This window comes from Schistocerca nitens, chromosome 1, assembly GCF_023898315.1.
Source record: "Schistocerca nitens isolate TAMUIC-IGC-003100 chromosome 1, iqSchNite1.1, whole genome shotgun sequence".
Lineage (NCBI taxonomy): Eukaryota > Metazoa > Arthropoda > Insecta > Orthoptera > Acrididae > Schistocerca > Schistocerca nitens.
Genome location: NC_064614.1, coordinates 1108653827 through 1108678813, shown reverse-complemented (window position 1 = coordinate 1108678813; position 24987 = coordinate 1108653827). Strand labels below are relative to the sequence as shown.

General features: G+C 40.1%; 1 protein-coding gene across 1 annotated transcript in view; it reads right to left on the bottom strand.

Moving 5' to 3' along the window:
• Nucleotides 1–1090: 1090 nt before the first annotated feature.
• LOC126198869 (uncharacterized) overlaps nucleotides 1091–24987 on the bottom strand; it is a 40607-nt gene continuing 16710 nt past the window's right edge. The window contains exons 4-5 of the mRNA XM_049935471.1: nucleotides 16659–16796; nucleotides 1091–3171 (exon numbers count right to left, since the gene is read on the bottom strand). Coding sequence (XP_049791428.1) covers nucleotides 1577–3171; nucleotides 16659–16796 — 1733 coding nt within the window. The 3' untranslated portion in view covers nucleotides 1091–1576. The remainder of the gene's footprint in view (nucleotides 3172–16658; nucleotides 16797–24987) is intronic.

The window sequence follows — 24987 nt, the reverse complement described above, 5'->3', positions numbered from 1 at the left end:
ATTGGAAACAACTGTCTTCCTTTTCACTACTGTAAATAATTTTCTCTGTATTTGGGATTTTCTGTTGTACCATGTGGATTTAACTTTAGCAGTGGCTAGTCTGCATGGATCTCTTTATTGAGTGAGTTTTGCTGCTGCTAAATAGCCCACCTGAACTGCTGGAAATTATTTTTGTGAGCTCATTTATGTACCAGAAAATACTAAGGAACTAAAAGGAAGTTCAGGCAAAGCATCACATAACTAAGCAAACTTAGTACACATGGGATGTGGCAGGTACCAACATCTGTTTTTTGTCTTAAAAAAGTCTGCCTCATTGGTGCAAAGTAATCCATAATGTTAAGTTTCTTCATATAGGGTTCTATCATCCTTACCATCTGGGAAGTTAAGCTTAACCCCTGCCTCTTTGTAATGTACACTACTGCACTTTAGGGATTAATGATTGTTAAAGCACACGTGGAGCATATAGTTATACAGAACTGACAGCACTGGTCAGTCCCCAGCATGGGAACCCAGGTTTTCAAAACCTTAATTTTGCCATTTCTGACTTCAGTGCTTTTCAATTACCACAATTCAGGAAGCATGTGTAAGTTAGGAATGCTATGAGCACAGTATTTTTGAACAGCGTAACACATTAAATATTTACTAACAACTGATTCTGTGAGCTCATAACAGTCACAATAAAAAGATCTATATGAGCATAATGAACTAGTAAAAAACCCCTCCTCTGTGTAGACCCGTTATTTGCCAATAACGAGGAACAGAGCAATCAACACAGAACTTCTAGCTCAGAGCTTGATGTAAATTGCTTCTTGTAAGAACCTTGCAGGGATATTCACAATAACAGCCAAGGGACACCATGGAGCTTGGGAAGGCACATTGCTTCCATATTTACAATAACTGGATAGTCCAATGTGCAAATCATTTTTTCTGTTTTGAGGATTTTATCCAGATGTTCTAGTGTTTAGAAACATCTTGAAACTTAATGAATGGTTGTTGTAAGGAGATTTTGATTATTCGGGGAGATAATCTAAAAAAAAAAAAAACATTTTTCCATAATAAAGCATTTATTATTAACAATTATTTTCTCAGATAAAACATGCCAGTAAAACTGTTTTCACAAAATTGCTCAAGTAATGCAATCAACATAATTCATGTAGCACATGCAGCATGCCGCTAGGGTTATAAACACATAAAAAGGTAACTGTTGAGAAAAGTTACATAAAATTCTAGTAAAATGAATAATTAGTTACATTTAATGTTCGTTAAAAGGTTATGTAATAAAGAACAATATATAATTCTAAAGCAGTATTTTCACAGCCTGCAATTCATGTTCATTGTGTTTTATATTGGGAGTGTGACTAAAACTTAATTCTCCTTTCAATGAGAATATAAATAAAAAATACTGAGGTGTCATGATTTCTTCGAGCAGGAAAATATTACTTATGAAATAAAATACACAAAATAAAATAAATACTCTCCTGTGTGTTCACAATAATTCACATTACATTTCCTTTTAAGTTAACTTGTCAGTCTCTCTATGAAATTTAAAAGTGAAATCACATTCATCTCATGCATATTATCCCAAACCATCCAAAAGTTTCTGTGTGTCAACTATCTGAGTCTCTTGCTCATACAGTACTGAGTGCACATTTTGCACAATATTTTGGCTTTTATCTTGTATATGACTCAGTTTTGTAAAGTGATTGATGGACTTATTACTTATTGGAACACATTTATTAAATCTTCCTGACCGACGAGTACGCTTTGGTAATTGAGCCCCAGGAATTTCTTCTGAAGTACTGTCTGAATCTTGTGAATCATTCAATAAATTTTCAATGGTTTTCTTTCGTTCTGGTTGATGTACCTCATCACATCTAACTTCAAGATTTTCGCTTTCTGTGAGTGAAGAAAGGTTGCTGTCTTCCAGGATGCCATTAACAGATCTGTGCTTAGCAGATAACTTGCAAACATCCTCTGGCTCATCTACATCTGTTTCACTGTCATAGTGATTACTTTCTCTTTCAGTCTCACTTTTTGTGGGATTGGCAGATGACGTTACAGTTATAGCATCTGCTGCATTGATTCTGGAATTTGTGTTTACCCCATCTGCACTACTTACATCTGTTTTCTGGGATACATCTGTGCCTTCTCTAGAAAGTTCATGACTATTATCTTGCATATTCATTGACTGAATTGGTCGTTTCAAAGTGTTAGTTTTTGGCGTACGAGCTGTATCCTTATGAATAAGAGATGATGTTGGAGATTTTGGTTGTATTAGCTCGTCTAAAGGACATATTATTTCGAATTCCTTGTTTCGTTTTGCTGGACTGGTGACAACTTTTTTATCATTTTTTGAAATAGTAAGTTTTTTTACATTATTCACGGGAACATTTGCTTGTGCACTAGTTTTCTGTGACACTAAATCAATTGCACATATTACTTCAGATATTTTCTGTGTTGTTTTATCTTTTGTTTCTGAGCTATGTAATGAGCCAGCAACATATTCAGTTCGTTCTGATATAAGATCCTCTATACCTTTTTTTACTAAAAGGGGTGATTTCTGATCTGCATGTGTCTGCAAAGATATACCCATTCCTTGCTGCTCTGGAACAAACTGATCAGGAATTTCATTTTTCACAGTAAAGTGGTCTTCTACTGGTATTACTGAAGTACTTGTAGATGCAATTGGGGAAGCACTTCTTACAACCAGAGTTTTTTGCTGTACTATACTATTCTTGGAAGGCTGCTGATGCTGAGTGGAACCTGTATGCTCTGAGACATCTGATGCACACACCTGTTCAACAAGTGTTCTTGAAGTACATGGAACTAATGCTTCCTTTTTACATGAAATAGTTCTATTTTCAACAAGAGTGTTAGTTTTTGTCCTTTGCTGGCTTGTCTGTCGTACATTTTGCTTATTTTTAAGCTCTTTACTTGTGTCAGAGTTAGTGGATTGTGTGTCATTGTTTTCAACTGGAATGTCTGATGACACTTGCAATTCAGCATCAACAGCCACTGAGGGTGGAGACTTACGAACTCTACGCTGATACGGTTTCTTATTTGTTTTCCTTGTTATCCTGGTTGTCTTAGAACTAGGTTCCGTTACAACAGCTGTACCACATTTGTCACTTTCTGATTCATTGGCACTGTGCTGAGTTTTTGACTTCAAATCTAAAAACAAAACAAAACAATATCCAGTAACAGATCAGGTAATTATGTTTTGAAGACTGTAAGACAGAAACAAAATGCTGTCGTAGTGCTGACTTCATGCTGAAATTAATGGAAAAAAAAACGTGTTCCAAAACAAACTACTTAAGCATGAAAATATGTGCAAATTATTGGTATTTAATATTTTTCTATTATTTCAACATCATTGTAAAAATGATACACCTGACACTCTACTTGTTTTTGGAGACAAGTGATGGCTTTCACAGTTACACTTAAGCTGGTTTGCTGGTAATACACACTGATACCATGGGTTCTCCTAACAGTCATCATCTCCCAGTCATCAGCCACTCTTCCCTCCACTACTCCCTCCCCTCACCACCTCCTTTCTCTGCTCATCTGCTCCACTCAAGAGCACCTCACACCCCACTTAGGCTGCAGTACTAAGACAATACAGTCAGCCATGACCTTGAGCATTGTCTAAAAGCTCAGCCCCATTTTCACTCCTCTTTATGTGCTTGTCAACCACTGATCACCTGAACTACACTGTGAATGGTTACCTGCGATCTATACATTATTTTTATTCCTTCCATGACTGTTCTGATCTGATTACTACCTCCCCCCCCCCCCCCATTACACTTAATCATTCTTTCAATCCATCTCCCCTTTAATGCTATTTCACAAGGTTCATCTAGCTGTCCATACTACATGTCCTGTACTTATCTCTAATGTTATTAAATAGGCATCAAATTAACCTTGCCTCCCAGAACCACAAAACAAATAAAAAACCAAAGAAAGTACATTTCTCCCTGTTGCAACTTTCTGTTCTGGAGTAGACATTATACAGAAGGGACAGTTTAGTATGTTACTGACATTGGCTACAGCAAAAGAGTTGCACAGATTCCTTGGCATGCTCAATTTTTACTGATGCCATTTGCCACATGCCACTGAAGTGCAGGAGCAATCTATGTCAAAAAATATTTAAGATACAAAAGCCTCACAAAGTACAATAATATGCAAATAGAAACAGACTTTGAATTCTCCTTAATTATCTTAACAGACTATAACCTATTGATACTGAATGTATATAGAGCCCCTGATGGGAACATCCAAACCTTCAAACACTCCCTCGAAGTGCTACTCACAAAAATTCACTCACTAAACAAAAATCTATTAATAAGCGGAGACTTTAATATTGACTTCCTCACACCTGGAAAAAACAAAGATGAATTGTTGAATATTACAAATTCATTCAACCTATCCCCAACTGTAAAAACACCAACCAGGATCACAAAAAATTCAAAAACAGCTCTAGATCAGATTTTCATAAACACAGACAAACTACACCTATCAATCGAAGTCATCAGCACAGGTTACAGTGACCATGAAGCCCAAATACTAACAGCGAATTTAAATTACATAGGACAATATCCCACAATAACTAAAATGCAAAGACAATTTAATGATGATAATATAAGGCTTTTTAACTATCTTTTAAGGGCTGAAAACTGGGCAGAGGTCTATAAAGAAAATGATGTAAACTACATATTTAATTCCTTCCATGAAACATTTCTCCACCACTTCAATACTGCATTTCCACTGAAATCCAGGAAAATCGGAAACAAACACACAAACTCATGGGTAACAAAAGGGATAAGGATTTCCAGCCAAAAAAAGCATGACTTAAAAAATCACATGAAACACCATGACATCGATTATCAGTTTAGGTCATATTGTAAGACCTATTTTGCAATCTACAGGAAAGTTATCCAACAAGCAAAAAAATTATACAATGATAAATTTATAAAGGAATCTAACAATAAAATGAAAGGCTTGTGGACAGTTGTAAAAAATGAAACAAACAGTAAGCAGCATGTTATAAACAAAACATTAAAACTAAACCTAAATGATGAAGTCACATCAGATCCCCAAAAAATAGTAAATGGTTTTAATGACTATTTTAGCAAAATAGCAGAAAACCTGATAAAGAACAACTGCCACAGACCAAATACTCAACACCAAACACTAATAGAAACTGTACCGGTACAGGCATCAATGTTTCTTCACAAAGTCTCCAATCCTGAAGTACTTACAGCCATAAAAGGACTAAAGAATAAGTACTCCAGTGGTAGTGACAATATTCCTGATTTAATTGTAAAGAAATGTGGAGAATCCATTGTAGAACCCCTAACCCACATAATAAATGCATCCTTTACAAATGGAGTTTTCCCTGACCTACTAAAGACTTCTAAAATTACCCCACTTCACAAAAAGGGCTCTAAAAATGATGTAGCCAATTACCGGCCCATAGCACAACTCTGCTCATTCTCAAAAATATTTGAAAAATTATTTTACACCAGATTGGAAGACTTTACTAATAAACTATCCTTATTGACAAAACACCAGCATGGTTTTAGAAAGCAAAAGACAAGTACCACAGCTATTTATGAGTATCTCAACAAAACCTTAAAAGCACTGGATAATAAGGAAATCACTACTGGTATCTTTTTAGATTTATCCAAAGCGTTTGATGTAATTGACCATACCATACTCCTTAAGAAGTTAGCAAATAAAGGTATAAGAGGAATTGCAAAAAATGGTTAGAATCTTACCTGTCAAACAGATTTCAAAAAGTTGAAATTAATTTTGAAAAAAAGAATACAACCACCCATCAATCTACTGTCCACTCCTCTGACACAATGCCTATTAGATATGGTGTGCCACAAGGCTCAATCCTGGGACCCATACTGTTTCTGCTATACATTGATGATATAAGCACAAAGCTTGCTATAGGACATACCACACTATTTGCCGATGACACAAGTATTCTAATAACGTGTACTGATATAGAGGACCACAACCAAAAAATTAAACCGCTTATGTCGTCACTCAGCAAATGGTTCAACGAGAACAAACTGATTATAAACATACAGAAAACAACGTACGTCAACTTCAGACTCTCATCCCAAAAACAAGAAATGCATGATGTGATTCTAAATAACCAAGAGCTTATGCGTGTGGACTCTGTCATGTTTCTTGGCATATGGCTTGCAAAAAATCTTAAGTGGGAGACACACACAAATTATATCTCAAAAAAGCTCTCAACTGTGTGTTACATTTTAAGGATACTCAAAAAATCAGTCACAAAATCTGTTCTCATGCATGTATATTATGCTTACTTCCATTCTACATTACAGTATGGAATCATATTTTGGGGGAACTCACCTGGAGGTAGATATATTTTCAAAATGCAAAAAATGGCAATACGCATAATATGTAATCTAAGGCATAATGAATCATGCAGACAACATTTCAAAACAAATGGCATTATGACACTGCCCTCTGCTTACATTTATAATATCGTCTCATTTGTCAAGTCATACCTGTTAAACAATGACTGCACACTAAAATTCAATGGAGATATTCGTAACTATGCAACAAGGCAGCAATCTGACCTACATATGATTCAGTCCAGAACTACCTGCTACCAAAAAAGTGTTTTAAATGTTGGGATACAAATGTATAATAATTTACCCAATGAAATCAAAGCAACAAAGAACCCAAGAGCCTTCACACATAAGTTAAAAAAATATCTCTTGGACCATTGCTTTTATGCAGTTGATCATTTTTTTGAAAGGGGTTAAAAATGTAAAAAATATGATAAATGTTCAATTAGGTCTGTAAATTATATACTGTGCATGTCTATGAAATACACTGGACTACTTTACTACTAAATTTGTATTGGCTGTTTGTATTTTACCATACAACATTTGCATTTACTGTTTTGTTAAAGATAGCTAACTTCCTCATTGCAAAATAATGTAAAATCAATTTATTAAATATTACCTGCAAATATGTTCCCTTGACCTATCCAATATCGTATGTAAAACCTTACATCTCTTTGATTTGTATTAACTGTTTTGTTGAAGATAGATAATTTCCTTGCAACAAAATAATGTAAACATCAATTTGTAAAAATTACTTGTAAATAGCTCTCTTGACCTATCCAATATCATATGTACAGCTGTACAATACTATGATTGCCTGGATCAATAAAAATACAATTCAATACAACAACTCATAGCTGCAGTGTCAAGCCCCAAGGTGAAGGACACAGCATTACTGCAATGGACCCTAACAATGATCGACACATTTAAGGCAGCCAAGTAGACTCTTGGCGATGCTGTACTCCTCGTATACTCTACCACAACTGTGGCCATGGCATTAGCTGTAGACACCAGTCAAACAGCAATGAGAGTGGCACTTCAGCGATGTGTCGGCAACCTCTTGCCTTCTTTTTGTGTAAACTGACGTCAGCACAGCAAAGACAGAGTGCATACGATCACAAGTTGTTAGCCATATATGTAGCAGTAAAGTACTTCCACACACAACTGGAAGCAAGAACCTTTACCATACGTACTGATCACAAGCCACTCACATATGCCTTCCGGCAAAACAATGACAACTGTTTGCCAAGGCAATTTAGCCAACTGGAATATGCAGCTGACATACAACACATCTCGGGTCTCAATAACATGGTGGCTGATTGGTTGGTTGATTTGGGGTGTAAAGGGACCAAACTACAGGATCATCAGTCCCTTTTTCCTGAAGCAAGCAAGACTCAAGGTACAAAACCACCCAACACCACACCTAAAAAGAAAATGAATGGAACGAACAAAAAACAGGTAAAACGTACACCACAAGGAAAAGTAGAAGAAGGTATTAAAACCAAAGAGCATATGGTCTGTGCTGGCTGATCACAATAATAAAAGGGGATGAGCCAGCCACTCTGCAACACATTAAAATGTCCACCCCAAAAAAGACAAGGCAAGATGAACACACGTAGGGAAAAGACGACCACCAAGACAAACAAAAGCAAAGAAAGTGGTGACAGAATTAAAATGGTGAGAGGGTGACGACTTCAGAGAGAAGGCATTGTCGCCCAACACCGAAGGCAGGGTGTTGGGAAGGTTAAAAGTCCGCCCTAAAAGTGGGCAGTCCCGCAAGATGTGGACGACAGTCATATGTGAGCCACAGTGACACTGAGGTGGATCCTTGCGACAGAGGAGGTAGCAATGTGTTAGCTACATATGGCCAATGCAGAGCCAGCAGAGAACCACAGAGTCCCTGCGAGAGGCCCACATGGAGGTCTTCCACATATTCGTAGTCTGCTTAAGGGCACACAGTTTGTTGTGTGAACTGAGATTATGCCATTCGGTCTCCCAAAGCTGAAAAACCTTGCGGCATGATAATGATCGCAAGTCATTTACAGGGATGCCGATCTCCAGAAGCGGTTTCCATGTAGCCTGTCGGCAAGTTCATTTCCTGGGATCCCGATGTGGCATGGGGTCCACACAAACACCATGGAATGACTGGACCATTCCAGGGCAAAGATGGCTGCAGTGAAAACACTGCAGACATCTGGCGAGGAGTGCTGTTTAATATGTCCTCCATGAACATACGTGAAGCCAACGTGACCATCAGCCATCGAGCCATCAGTGTAAACCACTTCATGGTCCCAGTACATGTCAAGAATGGAGAGGAACTGACAGCAGAGAGCTGCGGTGTTAACTGAGTACTTAGGATGATGGGAAAGGTCCAGCCAAAGCTGCGGCCTAGGTGTGCACCATAGAGGCGTATGCAAATGGACCTCGAGTATAGGTGGTAAAGGCAGGAAACGGAGACGGTAATTCAGAAGTGCAGGACAACTACGAACGTGTGCAATGTAACTGGAGAGCAGTTGTGCACACCAGACATGCAATTGAGGAACTCCAGCCTCTGCCAGGACGCTGGTCACCAGACTCGTCCTAAAAGTTCCCGTTGCTATTTGAATGCCACAGTGGTGCACTGGGTGGAGTAAACGCAATGTTGAGGGTGCCACTGAGCCATAAACCAGACTCCCATAGTCAAGGCAGGATTGAACAAGGGCTTTGTAGAGCTGCAGCAGCGTAGGGCGATCTGCACCCCTGTTGGTGTTGCTCAGGCAGCGGAGGGCATTGAGGTGCTGCCAGCACTTCCGCTTCAGCTGACGAAGATAAGAAAGCTATGTCAACTGGGTGTCGAAAACAAGTCCTAAGAATAGATATGTCTCCACTACAGTGAGTGGATCATCATTAAGGTAAAGTTCTGGATCCGGATGAACGGTATGACACTGACAGAAGTGCATCACATACGACTTTGCGGCTGAAAACTAGAAGCCGTGGGCTAGAGCCCATGACTGCGCCTTGTGGATGGCTCCCTGTAGGCGCCGCTCGGCAGCACCAATACTGGAGGAGCAATACAAAATGCAGAAGTCATCTGCATACAGAGAGGGTGAGACCGATGGTCTGATAGCTGCTGCTGCTGCTGCTGCTGCTATACCATTAATGGCCACTAAAAATAGAGATACACTCAATACAGATCCCTGCAGGACCCCATTCTCCTGTATATGGGGGGAACTATGGGAGGCACCAACTTGGACATTGAAAGTACGGAGCAATAGGAAATTTTGGATAAAAATCGGGAGCGGGCCCCAGAGATCCCACTCATATAATGTGGCAAGGATATGTCGCCAGGTCATGTCGTAAGCTTTTCGTAAATCATAAAAGACAGCAACTAGGTGTTGGCGTCTGGAAAAGGCTGTTCAGATGACAGACTCGAGGGAAACTAGATTATCGATGGTAGAGTGACCCTGGCAGAAACTGCCCTGGCATGGAGCCAGTAGGCCACGTGACTCCAGGACCTAACCCAACCACCGACTTACCATACATTCTAAAAGCTTACAAAGAACATTGATGAGGCTGATGGGCCAACAGCTATCCACATCAAGCGGGTTTTTACCGGGTTTGAACACTGGAATGATGGTGCTCTCCTGGCATTGCGATGGAAAGATGACATCGCATCAGATCCGGTTGAAGATGACGAGGAGATGTCACTTTTACTTGGATGAGAGATGTTTGATCATCTGACTGTGGATCCGATCTGGCCCAGGAGTTGTATCAGGGCCATGTGCAAGGATGCACGGAGCATTATAGGGTTCACTGTGTAGTTCAGTGAAAGAGAGGGCTTTCCTTTCCATCCACCATTTGAGGGTGCGAAATGCTGGGGTATAATTTTCTGACATGGAGGTTTGAGCATAGTGCTCAGCAAAGTGCTTGGCAATTGCATTTGCATTGGTAGATAATATGCCATTGATGTTAATGCCAGTAACACCTGTCGTGGTCTGGTATCCACAAACACTTCTGATCTTTGCCCGTACTTGGGAAGGTGATGTATGGCACCCAATGGTCGAGACGTACCTCTCCCAACACACCTGTTTCAGTCTTTTTATAAGCTGGCAAATGTGGACACAGAGCGGTTTAAAAGTTATTAGGTGCTGTAGGGCTGGATGCTGCTTACGTTGCTGTAGAGCTCGCCAACGCTCATTAATGGCTTCAGCGATTTCTGGCAACCATCAAGGTACTGACTGAAGAACAAGGGATCATGTTTTCTGCCGCAGAAACAAGCGTTCTAGTGACCTGCTCAACTACCGCATTGATGATACCAGGTGGGGGAGATTCAATGGCGACAGCAGAGGTGAAAGCTTCCCAATCTGTCTTGTTTAAAGCCCATCTTGGTAGATGTCTGGGGGAATGGTGCTTGGGGAGTGACAGGAAGATGGGAAAGTGGTCACTACCACACAAGCCATCGTGGGCTCTCCAGTGGACAAATGGGAGAAGTCCTGGGCTGCAGAGGGATAAATCAGTGGTTGAGTAAATGCCATGAGCCACACTGAAATGTATGGAGGCCCCTGTATTTAAGAGGCAGAGGTCAAGTTGAGACAGGAAAGTTTCAACATCTCTGCCTTGGCCAGTAAGCACAGTGTCACCCCACATGGGGTTATGAGCATTAAAATCTCCCAAAAGTAGGAAAGGTTTAGGAAGTGGATGAATTAGTGCAGCCAATGCATTCAGGGGTACTGTACACATCTGGAGAAAGATATACATTGCAGACAGTTATTTCCTGCGTCGTCCATATCCTGACAGTCACAGATTCGAGAGGAGTCTGAAGGGGCACAGTTTCACTGCCTACTGAGTTCAGGACATAGACGCAAACTCCACCTGAAACTCGATTATAGTCACTACGGTTCTTATTATATCCCCTATAGCTGCAAAGGGCAGGGGTCCACATTGGCAGGAATCAGGTTTCCTGGAGGGCAATGCAGAAAGCAGTTGTAAAGCTTAACAGTTGCCGTAGCTCAGCCAGGTGGGGAAAAAACCACAGCAATTCCACTGGAGGATGACATTATCGTGAGGCTGGCAAGGCATGAAGCATGCAAGGAGGCAGTTTATGCCTCAGGGTCACCTGCTGCCACTGATTGAGTATTTGTATCCATTCCTATTGTGGATGAGGTATCAGTGAGATCCAGGGCCTCAGGGGACACTGAGATCTTCACCTCATCCGCAGGTGTAGAATTGGTAGGTTGGATGGTTGGATTGGAGAAGGGACCAAACTACACAGTAATCAGTCCCTCCGATCTTGAAATAACTAAAACCGATAAAACCTCACACTATAAGAGGGAACTACAATAGCCATAAAATTATGAATGATTGACAAAGACGGAAGGAAGAAGGCACAAGAAGTGAGGAGGGAAAGAAAGTGACGTATGACAGGAGCATGAAGCAAGAAGCACAGGTAGACAAGATAGAAACTCAAGATAAAGCGGATCCCATAAGGAAAGGAGTGGTAAGGTCCATAGAATGAGATCAACCACTGAGGCATTGTCAGCTAACGCCAGGGGCAGCGAATCAGAAAAGCCAAGAGTCCATCACAGGGCAGTTAAGCTGGGACAGTCCAGTAAGAGGTGAACTACAGTCAACATCAATCCACAATGACAGAGAGGGGGGTCCTCACGACGAAGGAGATAACCATGAGTCACCCAAGTATGGCTGATACAGAGCCAGCAAAGGATGACAGAGGCCTTATGAGAGGCCAGTAAGGAGGACCACCACATAGTTGTAGAATCCTTTATCGCCCTGAGCTTTTTCATTGAAGAAAGAGTGTGCCATTCGGCGTTCCAAAGTCCAAAAACCTGATGATGTAATGCAGAGTGAAGGTCTATTCCCAGAATGCCAATAGCAAGAGATGGCCTGTTAGTAGCCAATTTAGCCAGTCGATTCGCAAGTTCATTACCAAGGATCCCAACATGGCCTGGGGTCCAAATGAAAACCACTGAGCATCCACATTGATCAAGGAGAGAAAGGGAGTCCTGGATAGCTATGACCAATGGGTGGTAAGGGAAGCACTGGCCGATAGCTTGCAAACTGCTCAAGGAGTCACTACAGATAGTGAAGGACAGTCATGAGCAGAAGTGGACATGGTTCAGTGCACACAAGATGACTACCAATTGCAGCAAAAACACTACAGCCATCTGGCAATGAATGAAGTTCCTCGTGTCTCGCATAGGTGTAAGCATAACCAGTGTGACCAGAAACCATGGAGCCATCAGTATAAATCACTTCTGAACCCTGGAATGAACTGAGGAGACAGTAGAATTGGTGGTGAAGGGCCTCCAGAGGGACAGAATCCTTTGAATTGGTGGAGAGATCAAGACAGAGCTGTGGCCGAGAGACGCACTATGGATGGGTATGTGTGTGAGCGGAGAAAAGAGGCGGTAAAGGGAAGTGCTGGAGCTCAGTAAAGAGCGACTGAATGCGAGCAGCCATGGTAAGCCCACACTGTGGCCGCTGTCACGGGAGGGTGATCTCTGTGTCTGGATAAAGGAGACCATAATTAGGGTGCTTTGCTTTGGGGTGCAGTGAATGCGGAGTGTGTAAGATATCAGCTGCTGTTGGCGCAAAACTCGCAGCGGTGGAATCCCTGCCTCTGCGAGAAGGCTAATCATGGAGCTAGTCTGGAAGGCACCAGTCGCAAGTCGTACCCCACAATGGTGAATGGGGTCTAGTATCTGCAATGTCGAAGGTGAGAACCATAGACAGGACTCCTGTAGTCTAAACAAGACTGGACCAGAGCTTTGTAAAACTGTAGTAGAATAAAGTGGTCTGCACCCCAGGTGGTGTTGCACAGACATCGAAGAACATCGAGATGTAACCAGCACATCCTCTTCAGCTGGCGAAGATAAGGGAGCCATGTCAACCACGCATCGAAGACCAGACCCAAGAAGTGATGGGTGTCCACCACCTCGAGGGATTGGCCATCGAGGGACAGGTCCAGATGGGGATGGACTGTGTGGCGATGGCAGAAATGCATGACACACGACTTGGCCACCGAAAACTGAAAACCATGGGAGAGAGCCCAAGATTGTGTCTGGTAGATTGCCCCCTGTCAACAGTGTTCTGCAGTGCCCATGATGGAGGAAGCGATGTAGATACAGAAATCGTCAGCATACAAAGAGGGGGACACTGTCGGCCCAGCAGCTGCCACCAGTCCATTAATGGCTACGAGAAAGAGAGGGATGCTTAGCACGGAACCCTGATGAACCCCATTTTCTTGCCAATGGGAATTGCTGTAGAAGGAACCAACTTGGACCCAGAAAGAGCAACAAGAAAGAAAGTTACGGATAAAAATGGGCAGTGCCACAAAGGCCCCATTCATGAAGGGTGGTGAGGGTGTGGTGGCGCCAAGTGGTGCTGTAGGCTTTATGCAAGTCAAAGAAGACTGCGATGAGGTGTTACCGATGGGCAAAAGCCGACAGGATAGCAGACTCCAGGTGGACCAAGTTATCCACCGTAGAGCAGCCACAGTGAAAACCACCTTGACTCGATGACAAAAGGTCACAGGATTCAAGGATCCAAAACAGCCGCCGACTCACCATGCGTTCAAGGAACTTGCACGGGGTGTCGGTAAGGCTGACTGGACAGTAGCTATCCAACTGAAGATGTGGCTTCCCAGGCTTCAACATCGGAATAACAATGCTTTCCTGCCACTGGGTAGGAAATACCCCCTCACACCACAGATGGTTGAAAAGAGTCGGCATATGACAGTGGCCAGCCACCAATAAGTGTTGGAGAATTTGGTTACATATCCGATCTGGTCCAGGAGCTGTGTCGGGACAAGGGGCGAGAGCACTGGCGATTTCCCACCCACTAAATGGGCCGTTACAATGCTCCAAGCAGCAAGAAACGAAAGACAAAGGCAGTCGTTCCAAGTGATCTTTCAGGAAGAGGAATGTTGGCCGATACTGAGTCGATGCAGAGGCTTGGGCAAAGTGTTGAATGAAATGCTCTGCAACAAAGTCCGGATGGATAAGAACAACACCACACACAGAAATTCCTGCAACACTGGTGGGAGGACCGTGCCCAAAAATTCACCTGAGTTTCGCCCAGACTTGTGAAGAGAGGGTGTATGGTCCTATGGTAGCCACGTATCGTTCCCAGCAAATCTGTTTCTGAAAGTTGATTAGGTAACGGGCCTGGGCACGGAATCGTTTAAAGACCAGAAGGAGAGCAGTAGAAGGATGACGCTTGAAGTATTGAAGAGCACGGTGATGGTCTTTTACGGCCGCAGCAATTTCTGAAGTCCACCAAGGGACCATCTTCCGATGGGGGGAACCCGAGAAAGAAGGGATGGCTGAAACAGCTGCGGAAAGAATGGCGGCAGTCAAAGTCTGTGTAGATTCATCAATACTGCTGTGTCATATTACGGGGGGGGGGGGGGGGGGGGGCAGGGGGGTTGCAGACTAGGAGGCACCCTAATCAGCTTTAGAGAAGGCCCACCTGGGAGGGTGATGGAGCGAGATACACTGAAGAAAGGTCAAAACAATCTGGTAATGATCGCTGTCACATAAGTCATCGTGGACATCCCACCGAATCGAGGGAAGAAGGCTGGGACTGCAGATGGAGAGGTCAGTGGCAGAGAAAGTGCCGTGTGCAACACTAAATTGTGTGGGAGCACCGAACAGAGGTCAAGCCCTGCCAGAACAGCTTCAACTGTCCTGCCCAGGACAGTAGTCGTGTGACTACCCCAAAGAGGGTTGTAGGCATTAAATTCCCATAGAAGCAGGAAAGGACAAGGGAGTTGTTGAAGGAGTGTGGTTAGGGCAAGGGATGCGGACAGCCTGTCAGGTGGGAGGTAGAGATTACAGATTGTGGTTGGAGTGACCTTGACAGCACTTGCTTCCAGAATGGTATGAAGGGGAACCCATTTACTAACAATGTCCTTGCGGACCAAGGTGCAAACACCACCAGAAGCCTGCAAGGGGACAATTCGGTTCCGACAGAAAGTGTTGAACCTATGAAGGGTGGGTGAGTAAGAATTGACAATATGGGTCTCCTGGAGAGCAATGCAAGCAGCAGAGGAGGTGGAAAGAAGGGGCTGCAACTCCGGGAGGTGATGCAAATATCCATTACAATTCCACAGGAGGATTCTCAAGCTGGAATCCAAATGGGAAGCGAACTGACCGGAGCCAGTCATGCCGCTGAGTCGCCATCTGTCACCGATAAGGATGGGGTAATGTCCATACAGGTGGGGTCAGACTCTGTTGGTTCATTGGCTGGAGGAGCAGAAGGCGGCAGCTCAGGGAGTACCAGAGGAGCCTTGCCCTTGTTCTTGTGTTTCTGCTTCTTCTCTTGTGAAGGAAGAGAAGGGCAGACTGCAGCAAGGTCGGGCATGGAATTACACCTGGCAATCTGAGCGCCCACCAGCTGCAGATCACGCGGCCAATGTGGAGCTGCAGATCGCCTTTCAGGGGGGTGCCAGGAAGAGGAGTCCCGAGAGGGAGCTGCAGCACCAGTTGCTGCCGAAGAAGGGGAGCACTTCTCCGGTGGGGGAGGGGGAGCAAATTGTGTGTGCAAAACACTATCTGACCACAAGCTACCACCCAGCCAACAATGGGATGGTGGAGCACTGGCACCACTCCTTGAAAGCAGCATTAATGTGCTATGATACAAATTGGACCACAGCCTTACCCCTCATACTTCTCGGCCTATGAACAGTACCCAAGCCAGACCTGAATGCATCACCAGTGGACCCTGTTTATGGAGACACACTTCATCTACCAGGGGAAATTGTTGAGTCAAGAGCATTGTCAGGAGACCTTTGATCTCAAACAGAATTAATAACCTGACTCAGAGAACACAGTGCAATGTCAGTGCTCAGGTGTCATAACATGGGTCATGTCCTTCATTTGTGCATAAAGAGTTAACAAACAGCACTTACGCCATGCTTCAACGAGACGGAGTTAAAGCACCTCTCACATTGCCATACTTCCTTTACAGGGCACCCTTAGGCCTGGAGCAAGTAACAGCCTAAAGCCCCTGACATGTAGGCTGCTTTGCATGACAGGTGTGTTGTGAGAGTAGACTGCCCCAGTGCCTGCAGACAGCAGCCATATGAGTTTCCTTCTTCGAAACAAAGACTGTGCCCAAAGGCTTAATTATTTCAGCATTATTTTTCATTTTTTTCTGTAGTGACCCAACACCATCTCTATGTGATGAATAGCAGTCTATCATTTCCATAATACTGTTGTTGTTCCATCCCAGGCTTCCCATTTTTAAATACAAGGAAATGATACATACCTGATAACTCTTGTTCTAGGCTTGCAATTCTCTCTTTTTTGGAATTTAAAACACACAAAAATTTGCTGTACAAAACATTTTCAATCTCCTTTTTGTTCTGGGTATATTCTTCTATTTTTTGTACCAAAGTCATTCTCTCTGCAATTGTGGAAAATAATTGACACTGTATAGTTAACTAATTTACTTTCACACAAAACACAAACTAATTACTCTTTGTAAATAACAAAATAAAACCAATGAAAACAAGAAAAGAACAGCTTTGCTTAAAAGGTCTTAGAATGAAAGCAATAACAAAAATCTAGATTTGTATATGAAAAATCTTATGAGAATCAACAAAAATGAGAACCTAAAGAAATACATATGATTATTTCAGTTTGATGATAACTTTTATAATGCCATCTGTAAAGATAGTTATTTAAGAATATGATTGATAAAAATATGCATTTTCTTTGACCAGAGAATAGAAATATGTTGTTAACAATACAGACAATCAGTTCATAATCCTAGAGAAACAACACACAAGTTACATTAATAGCTACTATAGTTGGAATATCATATATAAGCAGCAATTAGATTGCAAAAATCATTACTGAAACAACTATAATTGAATGTAAAATACAAATGACAGAATAAGAGTAAGTAATATGGAAATAGCAATGGGACTACTGATATCTTTGGCTAAAACTTTACTTGCTCCTCCTATGTTTCACAGAAATGAAGTTCCAAATTCTTGACTTTAGTGCAGTTTTCTTTCAATCTTCTTTTCTCTGTTCTAGTTTTAGTAACAAGCAAATTATTTTATTTTGTCTTCTGTATTTTTCAAGTTAATGCTTTTAGCTCGCTCATGGACACAAGTATTTATATGGCACACTAAAAACCAGAATCTAAACTAAGGCACAACTTAAAGACAAATTAGTGTTTCCACCATAAGTAGGAACCGCACATTTGAATAAACAGTCAAACTTGTTTGATTTGAAACAAATTACCACATTGTTTTAACAATATCTTGGGCTAGAGACACTAATAATTTCCTTTCTTGCACAAATAGTGACAGGAACTACCATTAATATTTGCAAATTTAAAGGTGAGAATGAATCAGTCAGAAATGTTTGGGGACATATGAGATTATGCTACGTTGAGGCTAAATCAAACAGACAGCAGGCTGAATGCACTGTTGCCTACTGCAGTCAGCTGTGGCCGATCAGAAGGCAAGCCAGTCACAGCAATCCACACGTTGAATGGCACTCGAAAATACTCCACCTGCTGTGCAATAAACATGAGTAACATTTCTGATGATGAGCAACTGTTGTTTTCCTTTGCATTATCTTTGAGGAAGCAAAGAAAGAGAGCCTATACTATTACTAGTAAACTACAAGAGTATGGTGAATTTCAGTCTCTTCAAGGATCCATCCTGTTAAGATCATTCCTTTAGCTATTTTTGTAGATCTTGTGAATATTTTGAAATGTTAAGTTAAGTTCATCGAACTGAAAATCTGGATTAACTACAGTCATGCATTGTTTTAAGCACTCAGAACTTTTTATTAAATGATTCTTCAGAATGATAATGCATTATTATTATTATTATTATTATTATTATTCTTTCTTTACTTTCTCAGACGTTAAGTCTGGTTAAGAATGGAAAGTGACGCGGACCTTGATCAAGCGTCACTTCCTATTAACTGTACGGTATGTGTTATATTGCATTTAGGAACTTTCAGGTAATTGAACATGTATCAATAATTATGGATTTCTGTGGTTGTATATATATGGTTGGATGTAGCTGTATTGCATTGATGTACTGGTGGATATTGTGTGGTATGACTCCTGTAGTTGATAGTATAATTGGTATGATGTCAACTTTATCCTGATGCAACATGTCTTTGACTTCCTCAGCCAGTTGGATGTATTTTTCAATTTTTTCTCCTGTTTTCTTTTGTATATTTGTTGTATTGGGTATGGATATTTCGATTAGTTGTGTTAATTTCTTCTTTTTATTGGTGAGTATGATGTCAGGTTTGTTATGTGGCGTTGTTTTATCTGTTATAATGGTTCTGTTCCAGTATAATTTATATTCATCATTCTCCAGTACATTTTGTGGTGCATACTTGTATGTAGGAACTTGTTGTTTTAAAAGTTTATGTTGTAAGGCAAGCTGTTGATGTATTATTTTTGCGACATTGTCATGTCTTCTGGAGTATTCTGTATTTGCTAGTATTGTACATCCGCTTGTGATGTGACCTACTGTTTCTATTTGTTGTTTACAAAGTCTGCATTTATCTGTTGTGGTATTGGGATCTTTAATAATATGCTTGCTGTAATACCTGGTGTTTATTGTTTGATCCTGTATTGCAATCATGAATCCTTATGTCTCACTGTATATATTGCCTTTTCTTAGCCATGTGTTGGATGCGTCTTGATCGATGTGTGGCTGTGTTAGATGATACGGGTGCTTGCCATGAAGTGTTTTCTTTTTCCAATTTACTTTCTTCGTATCTGTTGATGTTATGTGATCTAAAGGGTTGTAGAAGTGGTTATGAAATTGCAGTGGTGTAGCCGATGTATTTATATGAGTGATTGCCTTGTGTATTTTGCTAGTTTCTGCTCATTCTAGAAAGAATTTTCTTAAATTGTCTACCTGTCCATAATGTAGGTTTTTTATGTCGATAAATCCCCTTCCTCCTTCCTTTCTGCTTAATGTGACTCTTTCTGTTGCTGAATGTATGTGATGTATTCTATATTTGTGGCATTGTGATCGTGTAAGTGTATTGAGTGCTTCTAGGTCTGTGTTACTCCATTTCACTACTCCAAATGAGTAGGTCAATATTGGTATGGCATAAGTATTTATAGCTTTTGTCTTGTTTCTTGCTGTCAATTCTGTTTTCAGTATTTTTGTTAGTCTTTGTCTATATTTTTCTTTTAGTTCTTCTTTAATATTTGTATTATCTATTCCTATTTTTGTCTGTATCCTAGATATTTATAGGCATCCGTTTTTTCCATCGCTTCTATGCAGTCGCTGTGGTTATCCAGTATGTAATCTTCTTGTTTAGTGTGTTTTCCCTTGACTATGCTATTTTTCTTACATTTGTCTGTTCCAAAAGCCATACTTATATCATTGCTGAATACTTCTGTTATCTTTAGTAATTGGTTGAGTTGTTGATTTGTTGCTGCCAGTAGTTTTAGATCATCCATGTATAGCAAATGTGTGATTTTGTGTGGGTATGTTCCAGTAATGTTGTATCCATAATTTGCATTATTTAGCATGTTGGATAGTGGGTTCAGAGCAAGGCAAAACCAGAAAGGACTTAATGAGTCTCCTTGGTATATTCCACGCTTAATCTGTATTGGCTGTGATGTGATATTATTTGAATTTGTTTGGATATTCAGTGTGGTTTTCCAATTTTTCATTACTATGTTTAGGAACTGTATCAATTTAGGATCTACTTTGTATATTTCCAATATTTGTAGTAACCATGAGTGGGGTACACTATCAAAAGCTTTTTGGTAATCAATGTATGCGTAGTGTAGCGACCTTTGTTTAGTTTTAGCTTGATATGTCACCTCTGCATCTATTATCAGTTGCTCTTTACATCCTCATGCTCCTTTGCAACAGCCTTTTTGTTCTTCATTTATAATTTTGTTCTGTGTTGTATGTGTCATTAATTTCTGTTTAATGATTGAAGTTAATATTTTGTATATTGTTGGTAGGCATGTTATGGGGCGATATTTAGCTGGGTTCGCTGTGTCTGCTTGATCTTTAGGTTTCAGATAAGTTATTCCATGTGTAAGTGTATCAGGGAATGTGTATGGGTCTGCAATGTAACTGTTAAATAATTTAGTTAGATGTGAATGTGTTGAGGTGAACTTCTTTAACCAGAAATTTGCTATTTTATCATTTCCAGGGGCTTTCCAATTGCGAGTAGAATTAATTACTTGGGTGACTTCATGTTGCAAAATTATCACTTCAGGCATTTGTGGTATCATCTTGTATGTGTCTGTTTCTGCTTGTATCCACCGTGCATGCCTGTTATGTTGTACCGGGTTTGACCATATGTTGCTCCAGAAGTGTTCCATGTCTGTTATGTTTGGTGGATTGTTTATTTTAATGTGTGTGTTATCTATTGTCTGGTAAAATTTCTTTTGGTTTGTGTTGAATGTTTGGTTTTGTTTCCTTCTATTTTCACTTTTTTTGTATCTTCTGAGTCGTTTGGCTAATGCTTGTAATTTCTGCTTCTTTTCGTCTAATTGCTCTGTCGCTTCTTGTTGTGAGATTTTACCTAACCTTTTTTGTTTTTTTTCCGAGACTTCATTTCTTATAAATTGTGTTAGCTGTCCGATGTCTTTTCTCAGTTTTTCTATTCTGATCTGTAGCCTGTGTTGCCATGCTGGTTTTGTGGGTTTCTTCTGTGTGTTGGTTGGTTCTGATCTCTGCCTAGTGTGTATATTTAGTGTAGTGAGTGCTCCTATATAAACCAGTAGTTGTAACTCATCCATAGTTGTGTTTTCATTTATTTTGTTGTGTACGATTGTGTTGATAGTTTTTATTGTTGTTTCGACTTGTGGGTTATTTGGTGGTCTATGCAAGAATGGTCTAATGTCTGTATTTGTGTCTTTGTATTCTATATATGTTAGCTGAAATTTTTCTTCTATATCTAACATCTGTGTCACTTCGTGTTCTATTTGTGCTTGTTCTGGTGGCTGTCTTACGATTTCGTTTTCCTCTGATTGTTTAATTGGTGCGTGTTGTTCTTTGTTTGTTTGCTCTGGGATGTTTGAGTCCATTACTGTATTTTCTTCTTCTTCTGATTGCACATTATTTTGTTCCAGTATTTGTTGTACTTTTTATTATTATTATTATTATTATTATTATTATTTCTTTCCTTTCTCAGACGTTATGTCTGGTTAACAACGGAAAGTGATGCGGACCTTGATCAAGCATGACTTCCTTTTAACTGTACGGTATATGTTTAGGAATTTCGGGTAATTGAACATGTATCAGTAATTACAGATTTCTGTAGTTGTATATATACGTTTGGATGTAGCTGTATTGCGTTGATGGACTGGTGGATATTGTGTGGTATGACTCCTGTAGTAGATACTGTAATTGGTATAACGTCAACTTTATCCTGATGCCACATGTCCTTGACTTCCTCAGCCAGTTGGATGTATTTTTCAACTTTTTCTCCTGTTTTCTTTTGTATATTTGTTATTATTATTATTATTATTATTATTATTATTAATATTATTATTATTATTATTATTATATACAACCCCAGTCTCTCAAAGGAACAGTTATGATATAGAATTGTTGGCTCTTAGTTCATGCAAACATACGGTTATATCAAGTGAACTATATAATACATATGCATCCACCAAATAAGTAATCTTTCTGTTTCTTCCAACAATTCTTACTTTTCCAACTAAAGTCTTTGTTGAAAATCACAATCTGCCAGTTGCTTGTGGTGGGCAAGAGCAGTCTAGTGCAGACACCCACCTCCTTTTCAATGGTGTATAATATATCTTCTTATACTTTGCCGAGCATGCACACAGTGTGTGCCAAAGATAACGACAGTTCACGTCCACTGCCTGATAGTGTACAGTGTGTCTGGAATTCCAAGATCTGTATCTGTTCTCTTATACTGGGACTCATGGGATGAAAAGAAAAGCAAGCTCTCTCAACTGTTAGCTATCATGTGATGCAGACAAAAAAGTAATCTCTCATGGATCATAGTATTATTATTCACAATAGCACTAAATGAAGGAATAGCGTTATTGTATTTTCTCCAAACTAAGCTTCAAGGTGAGATCGTTATTTCAATGACTTCTGATTTCAGTTACTTCGACCCAGATTCATAAGTACACGCAGTTCGCAGTTCTGAGGGATAATTGAAAATTGTATCAGCAGCTAGAACCTGGACTTCTGATTGAGCCCTGTTTGGGGAAATTTTCATTTAACTTCTTTAAATACAATCCACAATTCTGAAATTTTATTTAAGTAATTTACAGCTGGAGCGCAGCCAATATTTGCCCCAGCACATTACGTAAGCTCAGAAGATTTTGATACAAATTTCATAATCAAAATATAAGCATCATAAGTATTAATAATAATTAAACTTGAGTCTTTATAAATGCATAAACTACATTCTAAAGGGGCCCATAAAAATATACAGGGTGGTCAGAAACAGTTTGAAAATCTTGCAAGAGTGTTGCAGGGTAAGTTGTGCTAAGATATAATGGTTTAGGAAAAAATTTGATATGTTGCGCCATTTCTGAGTTAATTAGTTTTGTAGTTAGCCAGTCAGGCCACTACACTGGCAAATTCCAATGGCCTTCCAGAGTCGGTGTCACCAAATGTGTTCTTCGTTTGGTTTCCTAAAAACTGAACAAGACAGCAATTAAAGAACTGGACATGGGACTGTAGTAAGGACCGAACCCACGCCAGATGCTGAGCAGTCTTGTGCACCATTATCTACACTATGAGAACAACTGATACAAATTGTATCTGGCAGGCCATTCGAATCTGCATGCACGATGGTCCAATTAGCTAACTTCAATGCTAATTAAATGGTAAATGGATCAATGTACTGAATTTTTTCCTTAAAAATTATTTCTTAGCACAGCCTACCCTGCAACACCCTTGAAATCTTTCCAGACTGTTTCTGACCACCCTGTATATGATAGAATGATGCCATAACATGTAGCACATAGACAATGATGGGTTTCCCAATCTCTGTTTGATTGAACTTTTAGTTCTAAAAAAATTAATCAGTCTCAATAAAAGCAGCATTCTCATTTTCTCATTGTAATGAATTTTAATGATGAGAATGCTTTCAATGATTACTTGTGGGAAAAAAATGCATTTTTATTTTGCCTAATGGACTTATTTGCATGTGGACATAAAAATCTTGGGCTTAGGACAGAAAACGGGAATGGCCTCTGCATAATTAATTTTTACAATGAAGCATTGAAATTTGTACAAGTGAGTATGAAACAGAATCTATAGGGGTAGGTACAAGTCAAGAAATATTGTAACACTAATACACAGTTATTAAAAACTGCCAGAAAATCCATACGAATGAGGTTTTACCTGCATTCTATGTAAGTTGTACAATACAATAGTCATAAGCAGAGAATCCTACGTTCAGGACAGGCCCAAGGACAACAGTTTCAAACTACAAAATTTGTGACTAGACTGAAAATTTCTTGGTAGGGAGGGAGGAAGCAGCATGTAATCTTGGTTGAAGAATTGTTGATAGGTGTAGAAGTGCCATCAGAGCAAGCAAGCCTAAAAAGAGAGAGAGAGAGAGAGAGAGAGAGAGAGAGAGAGAGAGAGAGAGTGTGTTTGTTTGTGTGTGTGTGTGTGTGTGTGTGTGTGTGTGTGTGTGTGTGTGTGTGTGTGTTTTAATGACCTAGCAAATAATATTAATAGTAACATGAAATGTTTTGCAGGTGAAGCAGCCACCTAGAATGAAGTAAAATCTGAAAATAAGTTGCACAAATATCTAGTCAGACCTTGACAAGATTTCCAAGTTGTGCCAAGATTGACAGTTTGTCTTAAACTTAAAACTGTCACAAAACAATTTATGGGGACAAGAAATGGAATGATCACATAGACTGTTGTAGGAAAAGCAGGAGGCAAGCTTCATTTCATTGCTGGGGTATACAAAGAGAACCACAGGCTTTTCTGACTGAAGGAAGAGTTTCATGGAAATTGTGAAAAACTTGTAGTACAAAAACCTGAATATGAACATCAACTATTCTGTGAAAACATGTTTAGACAGTTTAAAAAATCAATATAAAGTGAGGGATCTAGGAATATGGGACAACCCCCTATGTACTGCCACCACAAGGACCATAAAAACAAATTCAGACTAATAATGGTATGCACACAGGCATTTAAGCAGCCATTATTTTTGCACTCCTTATGCAAATGGAACAGGAAGAAACTCTAACATCTACTATAACAGGAATTATCCTCTGGCATGCACTTCACAGTAGTTACCACAGTATGGCTGCAGATGTAGTTATTAGCTGTAGATAGGCAGTCATAATATCCACTGCGTCTGTGACTTCTTTAGTTAGTGATTAAGGTGTAGGTGCTACACTAGTGTGAGAAAGACACTTCTGGATCCACTTCTAAGAAAGGAGAACCCTACATATTTGTGCAAGAAATGTATTTACTGGACACAAATGTGAGTTGGCAAATGTCTAATAAGTATTTTGACAATTTAATTGCTATGGGTTTATTTATTGATTTTATCTAGTTCACTGTTGCTATTTGAGTTTACATTTTGTGATTTACAGATATCGAGCGAAGCTGTGGGCACTAGAA